Here is a 17,735-nt window from a genome sequence, read left to right on the forward strand (position 1 = left end):
AAATGACGAGATTTTTAAGAATTTGGCTAATTATAATATGTTTGTTAGTGTTGACCAGTAGATAGATACATATATATTTATTTGGATAAATTAAGAAGTGAACTACATAAATGGTACCTAATCTTTGAATTTCGCACATTAATATTTTTATTATTTATTAAATGGATACAATCATACTCCAAATGTTTATTTAATCGTAAGAAGTTTCAAAAAATAAGATGTAATGAATATAAAAGCAACAGGTTTAAACACAAAAACAAAATTGATAGGAAACAAAAAAAAAAGAATAATTATGTGTAATTTTTTATATATTATTCGTATAATCTAAAAATAATTATACTCCAGTTCATAGGATGGAATCAATACTGTAATCTTAGATGAAAGTAAATTAGATAATAAAAATTGAAGATAAAATAAAATAAAAGTGAGGTAAAACGGAAACAAACAAAATATGACAAATAAATGGGAGCACAAATTCATTGAAGGGGAAGAAATTGTTTAAAATAACTTCAATTTTATAAATAATAACTTTATTTTCCGATATACTTTATGGCCGCCTCATTGTCACAAAATAACTTGCATGACTTTTGTGACACTAGTCCTACTTCAGTCATTAACTTCTTTAGCTATAAGACCTTAGTTATTTCACTCTCCATTCCTCGGAACTCGACTTCAACACTTGATAAAGTTACCACCCTTTGTTTCTTGCTTCGCAAAGTCACAAGATTACCTCCTACAAATGTGAAATATCCAGTTTTCGACTTTCGGCCCTTCGAATTCCCTGCCCAATCAGCATCTATGAAGCCATGTATATCCATATATCCATTTTTTTCAAACAGGAGTCTATGGTATGGAGTTCCCTTCAAATATTGAACAATCCTCAATGTTGATTCCCAATTATCTGCTTGAGGCTTGAGCATAAACTGATTGACTATTACGGCTGCATAGATATGTCGGCTTTAGTGTGGGAAAAAATAGAACAGTTTTCCTACTAAACACTGATATCTCGTACGGTGAGTAAGTTCAGCTCCTTCAACAATTTGTAGGCCATGGTTCTGCACCATTGGTGTGTCTGCCGGTTTGCAAGCTAACATTCCTATTTTCGCTAGTAGGTGAAGAATATATTTCTTCTGGCTTATGAATATCCATTCATTTGATCTTTTAATACTTCGATCCCCAGAAAGTACTTGAGCAATCCTTGATCTTTCATCTCGAACTTAGTAAACGGATTTTTCTTCAGCTGGTCAAATTTATTTCCTCTTCATCATCCTCAATTATGATCATATCATCTACATTAGGGTTGGGTATTCGGTGGGTTCGGTTAATAACCAAACCGACATATCAGTTAACTGACCAAAAAATTGAACCAAAAAAAGAACTGGGACCGGGACAGGGATCTGAAAGTATTTAGTTAGAACGGTTATATCTGATCGGTTAATCGGTTCTTAAAAAACCTAAAATAAAAAAATAAAAAAATACTCCCTCCGTCCCGCACTACTCGCACTTATTTCCTTTTTGGGCGTCCCAAGTTACTTGCACTCTTTCCATTTTTAGTAAAAAATTTCACCTACAGCCGTCATTTTTGACTTTCCTATATACTCATTCCTTAATCTCCGAGCCAAAAAGGAAATGAGCGAGTAGCCCGGGACGGAGGGAGTAAAATTTATTTAAACTAATTTGAATATATTTTTTGAGCTTTTAGTTGGTGGACTATATAATCCAAATACAAAATTTTCAAGCTTAGGCCACCTATTTATCATAATTTATAACAATTTCTTCTTCTCTCGTTAATTTCACGTTTGATGTGGGACAAATTTAGGAATTACCTCAGATATCATTGGAGGAGGAATCTGTTCGAGCGTTGGCGGTTGAAGATGCTCCACAGTGGATGTGACATGCTCGGTGACAACGCTAGCTTGCTTTGTTAGTTCCACGCTCAGGTTGCTCGACAGTGGCATAAACCAACTTAGGGGTCTAGATTGACTACTCTCCCCATGATACAGCATTGCGACGCTGCCTTATTGAGTTATTTCATCCATGCAGTAGAAGCCTTGACGCTCAGTGTCATGCCCAATAAATCATTCTCTTCTTGATATCCTACTATAATACGTAGAAATTTGGATGCATCAAAGAATACAAGTTAACTACTTTGTGAAATGGCTAATGACATCAGATTGTGAGACAGTTTGGCACATAACGGCAATTTGAGAGTTTTAGGATCGTTGAAATTTCATTAGTCCCCCTTCCATTTAATGATGTCGTCAAGATTTAGACATTTTAACACACTTCTGAACATGTGAGTAGAAATGAACATCAGGTTTCCATCACGTGGATGGACGATACAAGAGATAAGATCATCATCGATGTGAGCCAACATCGAACTTTCACTCGTGAGATAAAGAGATCCATCATCGACCTTGATCCGCTTTGATACCACGTTGAATATTGATCTATATTATTCAAATGAATTTTAGAATGTGTGGATTTACACGGAAGGGATCACCTCATACTTTGCATAATACATTTTATAATACACCATTAAATAGTTGACAAGTGGAACCTATTTTATGGTTAAAAAAGTTATTTCTGGAAATTATTCCCTACTTTTGTTACTTCATGCACTTTTGCTTATTATATTTAATCAAAGAAGCTACGTAAATTGTTAAAAATATTTAATAAGTCAAACTTTATTTACTTCAAAATATTTATATAAAAAGATTAATTTTTTATGTATTCTATCAAATTTAAAATTTCTTTTTTATTTCTTTTCTAATTTTATTGAGATTATATAATTTTTAATATATGTAAAAGATGTCGATCTTATATAAAAATGCAATTAACTAGAATTTGACCAAATATCATGTTTTATATAGCTATTATCGAAATATAAAATAATATAAAAAATATAGTACTCCATAAAAATAATTGCAAAATTTTAATTAATTAATTTTTTTATATATATAATTAGTTGATTCTATTATAATGAAACCGAATTTTAAAAAAAATATAGTCAACTAATTATGTCAACCTTTTTTAACTTAATACATTTTTGCAGTTATTTTTATAGAATATATATATAAATTTTATATTGTGATAATAGCTATATAAAACATAAAATTTGATCAAGCTTTAGTTTATTCACAATTTTATATAAGAACGACATTCTTTTAGTGATATTAAAAGGTAAATCATCAAAGTAAAATAAAAAAAGAAATAAAAAGGGAAATTTTTGATATTTTTATATTTTTCAGAATACGTAAAAGTTACATTTTCTCATATAATTTTTTTTAAAAAAGTAAAATTTGACTTATGATATTTGTTTAACAAGAGTTAACAAAATTATTTTGATTAAATATGGTAGTAAGAAAGTGAAGGGAATAATTTTCAGAAATAACTTTTTTAACTATAAAATAAGTTCCACTTGTCAACTATTTAATGGTGTATTATAAAATGTATTATGGAAAGTATGAGGTGATCCCTTCTGGGATTTACATATCTATATAGACTAGAGTACTATCAGTCTATTACATACAATCTATTATATACAGTAAAAAATTACCCTACCTATAGACTAAGGAAAGATTCACCGATATCAATCATGAGATTTCTTCCTTCCAAGTTCCAATCACGATTTCTTTCTAACAAATACAATCATTTTGGAAATAATTTTCACATTAGATATTAGTTATAATTATTTTATTTCTTGTAAGTTAATAAAAGAAAACAGTGATTAATATTTGAAGAAGAATAAACAATATTAATATTAAAAGAAGGAAGAAAGAGTAAAAAATAATAATAATGCATGTTAGGAAAAAAAATAAAGAAGGGAAAAAGAGTAAGAAATCGAAACTCACATTGAATGTGTATCAAGTGAATGGTATAATATCATTTTACTCCCTCCGTTCCATAGTATTGAAGGTGTTTCTTTATGGTACGATGATTAAAAAAAATTATGTTAGGTGAGTTAAATAAAGAGAAAATAAAGTGAAAAATGATAAGGGCAGAGAGATGAAGAGAGAATAAAGTACAAAAGAGTAAAGTAGGGGTAGAGAAATGTATTGACTTTTTACTTAAAAAGATAAATGACTTCATTACTATGGAACGTACCAAAAATGACAAAATGACTATATTACTATGGAACGGAGGGAGAGGGAGAGTATGTATTACTATTAAAATAATGCATGTTAGTGAAATTATGAATTATTATAAATCTTTCTAATAATATTACTTTTGAAGACATATCCAATTAATCCAGAATTATTGATAATCCAATTTCGTGGAAATGGAGACGGCGTCATAAATCAAGAAACAGTTGCTACTTGTTGGAGTAATCATAAATTTTACACAGACAGGGAGACGGAGATCGCGAGCCAAGCAATCGCTTAAAAAGGAACTTCCCTCACTTCCCCACTCTCTCTTTCTCATTTTCTCTTTCCCTGCCGCCTCAGTTCTTCCGCCACCATGTTTTCCTTGAATGGCAGCACTTTTCTGGTAATTATGCACCCAATTCTTCTCCTTCCATCAATCTTCTCATCATTTATCCAGATTTTTTTCAATTTCTGTTTTGCTGATAATTAATCGTATTGAATCTGTGCAATTGGAGAAATGATCTTAACACATTCTACAAATCGGAAATTCACTGGCAATTGTTGCAGAATAATACTCTGACAGGGGTGTCGAAGAGCTTGGCGCAGAGGAAGGTATCAGCTCCAAGTGTGGTGGTAGCTTCTGTGAGCTCAAATGGCAACGCTGCGGACCGAAACGTCAGCGTTTTGATGGAGAATACACTCAAGGAGATGAGAGAGAACGCTCCATCCCCTTCGCAGTCGCAGGTGACGGAGATTCAACCAGCATCTACTGTCGGCGGCGGCGTGGAAGACGTGTACGGAGAGGATACCGCCACCGAGGATCAGTACATCACCCCTTGGACTGTCACTGTAGCTAGGTCATCCATCAATCTATACCAATTTCCTTTTCCTTATTTTGTGTGTGTGTGTGAGATTTAGTGGTTGTCGATGATTTCTATGTTGATGCTTTTGCTATAAATTGTTTGGATCTTTTTAATTTAAATGATGCATATTATCTTTTACAGTCTTTTCTGGGAAATATTATTTTTAAAAGTGGGCCTTGAGAAATGATATTTCTATTCTGGGATAAAAGATTGTTTTCTTCTTTTCCTGCTTCCATTTCATTTTATTGCTTTGTTATTAGCTTGATCTTGTTTCGTAGCTATTTTGTTGAATGTGTTATGATTTGGGAATCCTTGATTTCTTTGATGAATATGAGCATTAAAGTGTTTGTTAATCCGCATAATATGAGAATTGATAATATGTTTGAGATGGCAGTGTTGTTCACTGGCTGATTAATTCGAGGTGTTTCCTATGAATACGATGACTATGGGACTATTGCCTTCGGCCTTCCATTGATTCGAGTTTCTTTGTGTGTATGTTTCCCTAATCACGGTTCTTTGCTCCACAGTGGATATCCATTGCTGCGTGATCCACACTACAACAAAGGCCTCGCCTTTACTCTAAAAGAAAGGGATGCCCACTTTTTACGTGGCCTTCTCCCGCCAGTGGTTGTAAGCCAAGAGCTCCAGGTTCGCATAATTGACTAATCAAATTTCAAGTGTTTTTTGGTAAACATCCTCATGAATTGTAGTCATCCATGATATTTAATAAGTATTTGTCTGCTTTCTCTCTCTTCGTTTGAGAAGGTTAAGAAAATGATGGCCAGCATGCGTCAATACCAAGTGCCTTTGCAGAGATACATGGCTATGATGGATCTTCAGGTAATTACACAGTTATCAGATACACATTAACTGTGGTGTTTCTTAACTCTCTGGTTTCGAAAATATTGGATTTGCTTTTGTTTATGCATTGCGAAAACCATCCATGCAATGTTGTGTTCATGTTTAATCTTTGTTGTGTTATTCAGGAGAGAAATGAGAGACTGTTTTACAAGCTTCTCATTGAAAACGTTGAGGAGCTGCTTCCCGTAGTCTACACTCCGACTGTTGGCGAAGCGTGTCAAAAGTATGGGAGCATTTTCAGGCAGCCCCAGGGCCTCTTCATCAGTCTGAAAGAAAAGTACATTTTGTCCTACCAATATAATTTGCTGCTTGGAGGTTCCTGTTGTGAACTTTTAAACTGATGAGTTGTTGCGGTTTTGCAGGGGAAGAATTCTGGAGGTATTGAGAAACTGGCCTGAGAAGAAGATCCAAGTTATTGTGGTGACAGATGGTGAGCGGATTTTGGGTCTTGGAGATCTTGGCTGCCAGGTATCTCAATCTTTTGTTCTTAAAAACTCTGATGGGGTTGTGCTGTATATATGAATATAGTAATGATGGGCGCTGTATATATGTGTTTGATAAGTCAAATAGCATGGTCAAATATTCAAACATTCTTAGTAGTAGTTGCCTAGTTGGGAAGTTTGAGAAAGATTCCTAGGAAAAGTTTCATTACCGCCCAATTCATTGGTGTTGAGTAGATCTTGTTGTTGTAACAATTCTTAATTCATGAGTTGTAGGGAGGGATTTATGTCGTCACAAACAGAAACTAAAGCAAGTATTGGATTCAAAGCGGGTGTCGGGAAACCAATGAGGGACGGTCATAATAAAGTTTACAAGTCATTTTTAGATGTACTTGATGTCTAAGGCACTGTGTTTCCTTTTGCCTAAGTCGCTTCTTTTTTTTCCAAGTTGCTTTTTTTTTTGTCGGACAAATTGGATCCATGAATCTAAGAAATGGTGAGAATTCTTGATGTCTCTCAATATCTCTTCCAATTCGAAAATCCTGGATTGGAATTGAAAAGCTACTGGCTTCTTTGTGACATTCGTTTATTGTCACCAGGGAATGGGGATACCAGTTGGGAAGCTTTCATTGTATTCAGCTCTTGGTGGCATTCGTCCTTCTGCTGTAAGTATCTGGCTACTTTGGATTCGTATAGCAAGGGTCTTTATACACAACTTGTGCTTAGTGAATAACCCGTTATTGAGGGTCTGCTCTTTTGCTTAAAGTGCTTGCCTGTCACCATTGATGTGGGAACGAACAATGAGCAGTTGTTGAATGATGAATTTTATATCGGACTCAGGAGAAGGCGGGCAACTGGACAGGTTAACAATCTATACACATCTTTCCACCTTGGAGTAAAATCTTGAAGCAACCATTACTTTTCCACTAACTTAATGTTATTTATCTCCACGAGCAGGAGTATGCTGAGCTCTTAGATGAGTTTATGAATGCAGTGAAGCAGAATTACGGAGAAAAAGTTCTAATCCAGGTTTGGTCTCACTTATACTAGTGAAAGGCGTGTTAATCAATTTGTTCGATAGTTCTGATTCTTAACAATGTCTTTCCTTCTGATGCTTACATAGTTTGAAGATTTTGCAAACCACAATGCTTTTGATCTCCTTGCCAAATATGGAACTACCCATCTCGTGTTCAATGATGATATTCAGGTAAGAGCACACTTGTCATTTCTTTCCTTTCTATTGTCTTTATATTCCTTCTTTCATCTCCAGCCATTATTAGTTTTTCATTATTTCTTTTTTATGTGTCAGGGTACAGCATCTGTAGTCCTTGCTGGTTTGATAACAGCACTCAATTTAGTCGGGGGTACCTTGTCTGATCATAGATTCTTGTTCCTTGGAGCTGGAGAGGTGTGTTTTTGTTATAAATCTCAATATCGTTTCCTATGATTGATCGAATTATTAGAATAATTAGACACCTCAACACAAATAATCTTTGATTAGGATATTAGCAAAATTCCTAAAATTTATACCACACAAGGATCACCTGCTGACCTGCTGTTTTCTACTTGCAGGCTGGCACTGGTATTGCAGAGCTCATAGCGCTTGAAATATCAAAGCAGGTACTGTAATTGACAAGAATTTGCATCTTTAGGATGATTTGTCGTACATTTTGTCTTCTTCTCTGATCTCAAATCCAGAATGATTGTTGTTGGAATTTATCTATACACATCCCCTTCTTATGTGCAGACGAATGTCCCTGTGGAAGAGGCTCGTGAGAAGATCTTTCTCGTCGACTCAAAGGTATTGTAGTTCTTAATACTAGTTCATTGACACTTTCATTTCTCTGTTCCATCTGCAATATAAACTCCCCGTTTCCTTTTCAGGGTTTGATTGTTAAATCCCGTGTTGAGTTGCTTCAACATTTTAAGAGGCCATGGGCGCATGAACACGAACCTGTCAGAACTTTGTTAGATGCTGTGAAGGTACAATCTATCTGTCAATCGATATATGCATACATACATATATATGCATTTGTATCGACACGATCATGTGTCCATCCCCAACTGTGGAATCATCTTATGCCACATTGTGATAGGCCATCAAGCCGACAATATTGATAGGATCGTCAGGAGCAGGGAGAACCTTCACAAAAGAAGTGGTCGAAGCAATGTCCGCTTTGAACGAGGTACACAATCTGATCTAGATCCCAATTTCACGAAGCCTACTCACTTGCCTTATGAAATTGCTCAATCTCTGTTTCCAGAAACCCGTCATTCTCTCTTTGTCAAACCCAACCTCACAGTCTGAGTGTACGGCTGAGGAAGCATATACGTGGAGCGAGGTAATGGTCCACCTTTCGTCTTTAATATAAATTCGTCCATCTCGTACGAGCTATTTTACTTATTTCTCCCAGTCCACTCCTCATCCAGGGTCGAGCTGTTTTCGCAAGTGGGAGCCCGTTTAGCCCAGTCGAATATAATGGAAAATTCTATGCATCTGGCCAGGTTCAGTCTAAATATCCATCAACCGAGTTTATCCACTACGAAACATTCCACACTAATCTTAGCTTTAATTTCTTCTGCAGGCAAATAATGCGTACATCTTTCCCGGATTTGGTCTCGGTTTGATAATCTCTGGTGCCATCCGTGTTCACGACGATATGCTTCTCGCAGCTTGTAAGTTCCTAAGAATTTACTAATTTTAAACATTCTACATGATGAACAACGAAGAAATTTGCAAATCGAACTTCACTTTGGGTGTGTTTGGTATAATGGAATTCAATTTGTGTTTTGTCGAAACAGCGGAAGCATTAGCAGAACAGGTTAGCCAAGAGAACTTAGATAAAGGGCTCATATATCCACCATTTTCCAACATCAGGAAGATTTCAGCCCAGATCGCAGTTAGAGTAGCAGCGAAAGCCTACGAACTCGGTAAATATATTTATTCTGCAATACACACCTTAAGCCGAACGCATCCATGACTTATTAGCATTTGATCGTAGCTAAGAAAAAGTAACACGGTCTTTGCTGTTGCTGTCTTTAACGTGCAGGTTTGGCGACTCGTCTGCCACAGCCAGAGCCGGAGAACCTCGAAAAATATGCAGAAAGCTGTATGTACAGCCCCAACTACCACAACTACCGTTAAGCCAGCGGCAAGATATGCTAAGCCATTGCCATTTTAAATCTTTTTTATCTTGCATTTTGTGCTCCGTTTCTTATGATGAATTATGTGTGTGACATAGTAGGATTTTAGGTGTAGTTTGCTGAAATTTATGTTAGTCAAAAAACATGAAATGGGTGAAACTGTGGTTTCTTTTGGATGCATTGTATTAATGAATATATTCAGAGAATATAACTAGTATTTTATGCCCACATAATTACACAAATGTATTGTATAATACGATTCTATATTGATCCTGGAATATATTATTCATGTAAATACACAAACTTTCAATATTTCTTCAATTTTTAAATTTAAAATATAAACTGAGTTTTTATGATTTTTCCTTTAAATCATTCCGGTAAAAATTAAAGCTGATATGGAATACACTTTTTATATTACTTTCTACATGGTAAAATGTGATAAAGCAATATGACATATTATTAGCATCTTGCACATGAACTTTGAACATTTTCTAAATTTTTTTCTAATTTAAATATATGAACTATGATATTTTTTAATTTTTCTCTCAATAAACAATTTCAATCAAAATAAAATTATTTTATGAATTGCTCTGATTTTTTTTTCAAAGTTGTAATGTTTAGTTTTTAGGCAATAAATATTTGTTTATTATATTGAACTATGTTTAATGTTTTGAAAAATTAATATATTTTAAGTATGAATTTTTTTTCTTTCTAATTGTATTGCTTAGAATGATAAATATTTTCATTATTATGCAATTAATTACGCTAAATCTGTGATTTAAAAGAATTTCATAATTTTATTTGATTATATAATGTTTTTATTTAAATTATGTGATTTAATTTTTGATGAATTATTGTATAAAAAATTAAATGAAATGCACATATAAATATTGATGTGTATCAATAATAGCATCCACTACGCGTCGCGTCGGCGTCCCGCGACCCGTCCCGGAGAGACAGTTCTGTCGAACGACGCGTCTCGCGCCCCGTCCCGTCTCGCACCCCGTCCCGCGTCCCGTGTCCCCGAGACAAGCGACGGGCCGTCTCGCCACGCGCCTAGGCGACGTGGCGCCAGTGTCGTGCGTGACGCCCACTCGCCGGCCCGCGAGTGGGTGTCGTCACGTGCTGACGCAATAAATCAATTTTTTTTAAAAAATCAAATTTTTTAAAATACTTTTTATTTATAAAAATTGTTTTTATATTTAAAAACAATTTTTACAAATAAATAAATACAAGAAATTCGTAATAGCCCACATATATTTGATGGGCTTGCGAATTTATGAAACTCATTCTTGATTGCTTCTCTTTTATAGAGACAATCTTGAATGTTTTATGTTCCACTTTCGATGTGGGACAAAATAATTCATGGTTGCTTCTCTTTTATAGAGACAACATTGAATGTTTTATGTTCCACTTTCGATGTGGGATAATGTCATTCTTGGTTTCTTCTCTTTTATAGAGACAACCTTGAATGTTTTACGTTTCACTTTCGATGTGGGACAAAGTCATTCTTGGTTACTTCTCTTTTATAGAGACAACCTTGAATGTTTTATGTTTCACTTTCGATGTGGGACAAAATCATTCTTGGTTGTTTCTCTTTTATGGAGACATCCAAGAATGATTTTGTCCCACATCGAAAGTGAAACACAACACATTCAAGGATGTCCATATAAAATTGTATTTTAAATTATGTCATTTTTATTTTTTAAAGATTTTAATTATGTTTTTTTTTTAATTTTAAGTTGTTTTTTTATTTTATGCTGTAATGTTATTTTAATTTTAATGAAGTGTGTTTGTTTTAATTGAATTGGGTTGAAAAAAAAATAAAAAAATGAAATTGAAAGAATAGTAATTAAGGGACGGTTAAGGGACGGAGCGTTGCAGGTTCCGTCCCTTAGTTAAGAGATGGAGGAATAAAGTACAGTGGGGCCCTCAAATAGTGGTCAAATAGTAGTTAATGGACGGTTTAAGGGACGGTATAGAGACAGCGCAGTGGATGACCTAAAAGTGTAGCAAAAAAAATAAAAAATGATAATTGACTCTAGTAGTATTCGTAAAGTTCTTTAAATTAATGATGCAATGCATACATATTAAATATGCCAAAAGTAAGACGTCAATATGAATCGACTAAATTTGCAAATTATTCAAAACTATTCAAATATATATAAACCTCAGCCACTCCAAAGATTTTAATTTTCCCTTTACAGCCTACACAGCACACACAGTGATGCATGTTTTTTCTCAGAATTTCAGCTCCTTAACTGACTTGATTTAGATGCTAGGGTTCTCGAATTTCAATTGGGGTTTTGGATTTGATTCCGCCACTCCCCCATTCAGAGGCTGGATCACTTTCCCATATCACCCAATTCGATCCATTTTTCTGAGCTGCGACATCTCGAATGCTTAACTTTTAATTCCGACTTCGTAAAGTTGAGAATTTGCTGCTAGGGTTATACCTACACTTCTCCCAGATTGGGAAGTTCAATTAGGGTTCATATCGCGGCAGGATTTATTTTTTTGCTTAAATAAATAAATTAAGAAAATATTATTCAATACGCTAGATTCTAGTTTCCCCTCTTCGAGATTTAAGGTTTTTGCTTTTCATTTTCCGAGCGTGGAATATGAGAAGAATCGCCTTTTTTGGGGGTTAATTTGGCGTTGCCCTATTGCTTATCGGAATCTAGCCATGGCGTCGTACAGGCCGTTCCATCCACCGCCGCACTCATCGTTTGCTCCGCCACCGCCGTCGAATACGAACTCCCTGCCACCTCCACCAGCAGCGGCGCCGCGTCCGCCGCGCGGGGGAAGTCAGTATTCGCAGAATTGGGGCCCCTACAGCGGCGGCGATGGCTCGAATTACAATTTCCAGCTTCCAGGCTATGGATCATCGTCATCACAGCAGCATTTTAACCCTCCAGCCCCTCAACAGCAGCCGTATCAATTTCCGCCTCCGCCACCTCCACCTCCACCGGAGTCATCTTCTTACCCGCCCCCACCTCCACCGCCACAATCTGCCCCAGCAGCCGCAATGTACCACCCATCATCGCAGTATTCACAGTTTAATCAGCCACCACCTCCACCGCCTCGTCCTTCGTCTCCTCCTCCTCCACCCCCTCCTTTACAGCCGTCATCGCCTCCACCATTACCTTCTTCCGCGCCTCTTTCCGTGGATGCAAGCAGGGAGAGTAGGCAACCCAATCCGGCCGCATCATCTAGGAAGGAGCATAAGCCACCACTGAGTAATAAACGACCGGGCGGGCGGATTGAGACCGAGGAGGAGAGAAGGGTAAGAAAGAAGAGGGATTTTGAGAAGCACAAACAAGAGGAGAAACATAAGCAACATCTCCGAGAGTCACAGAATAAAGTGCTGCAGAAGACCCAAATGTTGGCCTCTGGGGCCAAGGGCCACGGCTCGATAAGTGGATCTCATATGGGTGACAAAAGGAGCACTCCATTGTTGGGTGGTGATAGAATCGAAAACCGGCTGAAGAAGCCAACAACCTTCCTCTGCAAGCTGAAGTGAGTATATCTGAGCTCTTCATTTGAGTTTGTTGCTCATATGATAGTTCAACCTAGAGGCAATTGTTAATGCTGTGAAGTTAAGTGTGGAATAAGAACTCGGCAAGAATGATGCAGCATTGCTACCTTTACTTTCAGTAACCAAGTGGTAGCATTGTGTGTTATTCGGCACGAATTGATTGTAGGTGGCAGGGAATCATTTATTTCCTGATCAGTGGATTGTCGCAGTTTTTATGATTGGGATGATAATATGGATCTTTTTTACGTCTCTATTGAGTTTTTAATGTGGAAATTATCATATCTACTTAAGAAAACTGCTGCAATCCACACCTTGGTTGCCACCACTTTCATATGCCTAAGAATGCAAATTTTTCTGCCGCTGTTGTTATAAATATTTATTTCTTTATTTGTTGTTACTTTATACAGCAAACACTGGGGGTGAACAAAGTCGTCTATGCACTCTCTTGTACTGTGCAATTGTTTCATTCATACTAGTTCGTAACAACTGAAAACCCATGGGCATGTAATGAATGTGCATAAGAGTTTTCCCTTTTTCTCTTATTCATTGTTAATTAATTAAAATATTCACTACCAATTTTGTGTTTTTTGTAGGTTCTGGAATGAACTACCTGATCCGTCTGCAAAGATGAAGCTTTTGTCATTAAAAAGGGATCCTGATAGGTATGGAACTTATATCATGTTATAATTCAAGCGCTTTCCATCTCAGTCATGGCTAGCGGCTTATCACTGGTCACAAAATTGCAAGATTGATTAGTGGTGCATTTCTGATGCTTTGATCTATTTCTATTCTGATACATATGGTCTTTGCAGATACTGTAAATATCAAATCACATCGTTGGAGAAGAACTGGAAACCTCAGCTACATGTTGAACCTGATCTCGGAATACCTCTGGACCTTCTTGACCTGAGTGTATACAAGTAAACTTCTCTGGGCCTTCTTTCTTACATGCACATGACATTGAGCTGCCCTTCTGATTCATTCCATCACTCTGTTGATCAGTCCTCCAAAGGGTGAAAGGATACCCCTCGATCCTGAGGATGAGGAGTTGTTACGTGATGATGAACCCATAACCCCGAGTAAGACTGATGGCATTAAAAAGAAAGAAAGACCTACAGACCAAGGTGTCTCTTGGCTTGTTAAAACTCAGTACATATCACCTCTCAGTATTGAGTCCACTAAGCAGGTATCAGTGAGTTATTTGCTCACTATGAATTACTGCAGAATCCACTGGAAAATTAACCTGAAAATTTTGATATTACGTGCAGTCTTTGACTGAAAAACAAGCAAAGGAATTGCGAGAATATCGAGGTCGGAGCCTCTTAGAGAACCTCAACAGTAGGTTAGTTTTTGGTTCGTGCAAGAAGAATTTTGATTGAACTATTCACATCAAATAACCTGCTGATTCCTGTTTCTTTTCTTCAGGGATAGGAAAATTCAGGATATTGTGGCGACGTTTGAGGCATGCAAGACCAAGCCTGTTCATGCAGTTAATCGACATCTACAGCCGAGAAGGGTCCTCCCACTTTTACCTGATTTTAACAGGTATGCTATATTGTTGTGTCTTCATGTACTCCACAATATTAGCTATTTGGTGTTGTGTGTTTTGAGAGGAGTAATCTGGTGTAAATATAATTATATTACTGCTGCAATAGTTTTGCTAGACCAGCAGATAACATTTTCAATTTCCTCATTTTTTTATCAGGTATGAGGACCACTTTGTGGTTGCTACTTTTGATAGTGCTCCAACTGTGGATTCAGAAATCTACAGAAAATTGACTGCAGCTGATCGGGATGAGTACGAACAGAAAGTAAGTACACATTAATTAACTCTCCATGGGATTATGCGATTAATATTTTAGATAGTGCTAGAGTATGTAAATATATAACCTTCATGATGTATCGGGTCATCTGGCTATGAAGGCAATCATGAGAAGTTATGCGTCAACAAGCATGGACTCAGAAAGACCGAATGGATTCTTAGCGTACATGGTGCCATCAGTAGACGAGGTATACTTTCCTCAAAATTGAGGTTTGAATTTGTGCGTATCCATTAATATTCGTTTTACTTAATCATCTTTTCTTGGTTATGGTGACAGATAGAGAAGGATATATACGATGAAACTGAAGATGTCTCATATTCATGGGTCCGCGAGTATCACTGCGATGTACATTTCCAAGATGTTTTTTTCTTTCAATTATTTTTTGTTATTATAACTGCTTCTCTTATTATCTCCTTTGACCACTTGACAGGTTCGAGATGATGATGTGGATGATCCAACAACATACTTTCTGTCGTTTGGTGATACTGAAGCCAGATACTTGGTCTGCCCTTTCTCAAGTTTACCTTTCAAGTTCCTTATTCCATCAGCATGCTCGACTGATTCTTCTTAATGCAGCCCCTTCCAAAGAAGCTAATCTTGAGGAAAAAGCGTGCCAGAGAAGGAAAATCAACCGAGGATGTGGAACAATCTCCGGTGCCTAAGTCAGTAACAGTAAGGAGGCGAACCAACATATCTATTAAAGATTTGACAGAAGAAGAGGTATGTAAAAAAACTCTCTACTCCTCCCTTGTTCGTCTATACAGTGCAGGTTCTCACTCCTCCACGCTAATCTGGATTATGTACCATTGAAGGGTAATCTAAACTCGAGATCTGGAAGGGGTGCCAGCCTGGATAGGGGACCCGGTCGCTTGAGTAGGATGAGTAGTCAGGACATGGAACCTGATGATTACAGCGGCGCCGAGGATGATTTGTCTGAATAGTTGCTCCCTTCTCTCTCTGCCCTTTCCTTTCGGAACCGCATTAATTTTTTCTTTTCGCCTCCTCTGGTAAATCAAACTACAGTGCTATTTAGATATCAAAGGAAGGAAAACTGCATCACTTGCAAAATGTTATCCTTCGATCAAACTTAATTGCAAGCAAAAACCTATAACATGCAATCAAGAGTGGTTGACATGATTTCTTACAACATGAGGAAACCAGAATCCAACATATTTCATGTAAGTATTTTAATTTCTGAGTTTGAATATTCCTATGCTTCAGATATATGTACTTCCTCAGGGGGTTGAGATTCTAGCTTTGCCGCTGCTTGCAGCACCCGGCTTTGGACCTCTGACGAGGAGGGCGACGTAGGAAGTCCGTTCCGGTTCGTCTCCAGCTTCCCAGCACCCCATGAAATCGCCTGACCTCCAAATGCGACTGGTTCTAGCAGAGACCTAAGGTAGTAGTAAAATTTTCAACAGTAGAGAAACCAAAAATTGTGTCTGAATATATGTTGTAACTGTATCTGTAGAAAGCTTTTATTTGTTTAAATGGGAACCTTACATCTTTCTGGAAGTCTTCTGCACCTTGATACAACGCGGTTCGTCTGAGTAGAGTCTGTTTGATCATGTATGCGGTTACATGCCGGATTTGGATGTTTTTTTAATTGAACAAAAAATGAATGATGATCTCTCGTACCTGTCCAAGACCGATAACACCAATGAACTGCAGCGTCGTATCCTACTCTGCAAGAAGAAATTATAAGCATTGCTTGAGCTTGATTTTGACTAATAAAAACACACAGAAATGGTGATTCAATATGTATTGATAGTTACCCAGTAATGAATAAGCTGCTGCAGAAATGGCCTATACATGGAGACTTTTGATGTTAGTAAGTGTTTCAAGCCAAGAAATAAACAAAAAGAGTTAATTTCATTTTCCTATGAAAGTGGAAGAAAAATCCTTACCACTCCCAAAGCAACAAGTTTAAATGGGGTAGGTTTGATTTCCTCAAGGATAGATTCAGCTTCCTGTGTATGTCAACAAAGTTACAACCCTACCATAAACAGAGCAATAGAACAAACAAGTGTGCTCAATGTAGAATCGAGACCTCGTTGAGTACTGTAAATGCCGTCTCCGGTTTCAGCTCTTTAACGCGACACCCTTGTTTCGACCATGATTCGAAACCTCATATGCTCTCTGTTCTTGCACAAAAATTCACCATAAAAACAAACTGTTCACATCAATTTTCAGTGTATTTATGCTGGTTTTTTTGTTTCTTGCCTTTGTTCCAAGCTTCCTTAGTGATCTTGCAACATTCTTGGAACGAGATCCATCAGCATCCATAACCAAAACATTGGACCTGTCCTATAAAATATAAAACTGATTTCAGGAATCATCATAGAATATTTGAAAGTCTGGTTTATCATGACTCATCTTGAGAATGTGACCATACCTGAATAATTTTGAGGTCACGAATAACGACAGCGAGCAACGAGTCCTCTAAATCTCTTACACCCTTCAGCAGCTTTCTGATGGAACTCTCCACCTGAAAATTCATATGCCATTCGGAAATTGAGATCCTTGAAACAGTTTTGTTTCGTATATTGCGAAAAGCAAGTATAGAGTACAAACCTCGGGAAGCCCTACGCTTGCATATCAGCAACGGTAAACATTGACTATATCGGTCTGCAAGAATAAGAAACTTTCTACCAAAGCAAATGCGAGAGAAATTACAGTCTCTTGCCTCGGGCCGAATGTCAATAAGCACTGCACTGTCCTTCCCTCGTAAGAGCTCCATAGCTGATTCGGGAGATAAATCTCCAGCATATCCACTATATTTCAAAACTCTATACGAACCCCTGCAAAAATCTGATGACAAGTTTAATTTACATTTAAAAGAGAACTAATTTTGAGCCTAGAGAAACAAGTGAACAAATAGGAAACAAGAAATTTTTACCACAGAAATGCTGAAGCCCCAAACACAAGAACGACTGGTATGAGTGGATCGTTTGGATCCAAGCCGATTCTTTCTTCAC

The 17,735-nt window shown here is 36.9% G+C and overlaps 3 protein-coding genes across 7 annotated transcripts; 2 read left to right on the forward strand and 1 right to left on the reverse strand.

The window, feature by feature from the left end:
- The first annotated feature begins 4,271 nt into the window (after positions 1-4,271).
- Positions 4,272-9,693, forward strand: LOC121780873 (NADP-dependent malic enzyme, chloroplastic-like). Its single transcript, XM_042178514.1, has 20 exons — positions 4,272-4,491; positions 4,656-4,945; positions 5,479-5,599; positions 5,717-5,791; positions 5,938-6,089; positions 6,175-6,280; positions 6,852-6,917; positions 7,019-7,114; positions 7,210-7,281; positions 7,376-7,459; positions 7,562-7,660; positions 7,825-7,872; positions 8,000-8,053; positions 8,137-8,235; positions 8,349-8,438; positions 8,517-8,594; positions 8,683-8,757; positions 8,838-8,928; positions 9,055-9,183; positions 9,303-9,693. The coding sequence occupies exons 1-20, from the start codon at positions 4,462-4,464 to the stop codon at positions 9,395-9,397; spliced, it is 1,950 nt and encodes a 649-aa protein (XP_042034448.1). The 5' UTR covers positions 4,272-4,461; the 3' UTR covers positions 9,398-9,693.
- Positions 9,694-11,540: 1,847 nt separating this feature from the next.
- Positions 11,541-16,272, forward strand: LOC121780757 (protein PAF1 homolog). Of its 3 annotated transcripts, none has more exons than XR_006046088.1 (13): positions 11,541-12,915; positions 13,528-13,596; positions 13,747-13,854; positions 13,937-14,120; positions 14,203-14,276; positions 14,360-14,479; positions 14,640-14,745; positions 14,858-14,944; positions 15,034-15,102; positions 15,188-15,259; positions 15,334-15,477; positions 15,570-15,935; positions 15,979-16,272. XR_006046088.1 is itself a non-coding variant. In XM_042178382.1 (12 exons), exons 1-12 carry the CDS (start codon positions 12,083-12,085, stop codon positions 15,696-15,698), a joined length of 1,995 nt encoding a protein of 664 aa, XP_042034316.1. In that variant the 5' UTR covers positions 11,541-12,082; the 3' UTR covers positions 15,699-16,272. The 3 variants fall into 3 exon arrangements, 1 of the variants encoding a protein (XP_042034316.1); XR_006046087.1 differs by having other exon boundaries at positions 16,031-16,272; XM_042178382.1 differs by having other exon boundaries at positions 15,570-16,272.
- LOC121780759 lies at positions 15,818-16,899 on the reverse strand. Of its 3 annotated transcripts, XR_006046090.1 has the most exons (6): positions 16,808-16,899; positions 16,665-16,727; positions 16,533-16,563; positions 16,396-16,442; positions 16,256-16,314; positions 15,818-16,151 (listed from the first exon to the last, which is right to left on the reverse strand). XR_006046090.1 is itself a non-coding variant. In XM_042178384.1 (4 exons), exons 1-4 carry the CDS (start codon positions 16,569-16,571, stop codon positions 15,968-15,970), a joined length of 324 nt encoding a protein of 107 aa, XP_042034318.1. In that variant the 5' UTR covers positions 16,572-16,659; the 3' UTR covers positions 15,818-15,967. The 3 variants fall into 3 exon arrangements, 1 of the variants encoding a protein (XP_042034318.1); XR_006046089.1 differs by having other exon boundaries at positions 15,818-16,314; XM_042178384.1 differs by lacking the exons at positions 16,665-16,727; positions 16,808-16,899 and having other exon boundaries at positions 16,261-16,314; positions 16,533-16,659.
- Positions 16,900-17,735: the final 836 nt, after the last annotated feature.

Source organism: Salvia splendens, chromosome 20, assembly GCF_004379255.2.
Source record: "Salvia splendens isolate huo1 chromosome 20, SspV2, whole genome shotgun sequence".
Lineage (NCBI taxonomy): Eukaryota > Viridiplantae > Streptophyta > Magnoliopsida > Lamiales > Lamiaceae > Salvia > Salvia splendens.

What these genes read in the sequence shown, in the direction of transcription:
- LOC121780757 (XM_042178382.1), top strand. Translation starts at nt 12,083, where the DNA reads ATGGCGTCGTACAGGCCGTTCCATCCACCGCCGCACTCATCGTTTGCT. An exon ending in ACCTTCCTCTGCAAGCTGAA is followed by an intron (nt 12,916 to 13,527) that starts GTGAGTATATCT and finishes TGTTTTTTGTAG; the next exon opens with GTTCTGGAATGAACTACCTG. An exon ending in TTAGAGAACCTCAACAGTAG is followed by an intron (nt 14,277 to 14,359) that starts GTTAGTTTTTGG and finishes TCTTTTCTTCAG; the next exon opens with GGATAGGAAAATTCAGGATA.
- LOC121780873 (XM_042178514.1), top strand. Translation starts at nt 4,462, where the DNA reads ATGTTTTCCTTGAATGGCAGCACTTTTCTG. An exon ending in TGGCTATGATGGATCTTCAG is followed by an intron (nt 5,792 to 5,937) that starts GTAATTACACAG and finishes TGTGTTATTCAG; the next exon opens with GAGAGAAATGAGAGACTGTT. An exon ending in TCTTTCTCGTCGACTCAAAG is followed by an intron (nt 8,054 to 8,136) that starts GTATTGTAGTTC and finishes TTTCCTTTTCAG; the next exon opens with GGTTTGATTGTTAAATCCCG.
- LOC121780759 (XM_042178384.1), bottom strand. Translation starts at nt 16,571, where the DNA reads ATGTATAGGCCATTTCTGCAGCAGCTTATTCATTACTGG. An exon ending in GTGTTATCGGTCTTGGACAG is followed by an intron (nt 16,315 to 16,395) that starts GTACGAGAGATC and finishes ATGATCAAACAG; the next exon opens with ACTCTACTCAGACGAACCGC. An exon ending in CAGAAGACTTCCAGAAAGAT is followed by an intron (nt 16,152 to 16,260) that starts GTAAGGTTCCCA and finishes CTACTACCTTAG; the next exon opens with GTCTCTGCTAGAACCAGTCG.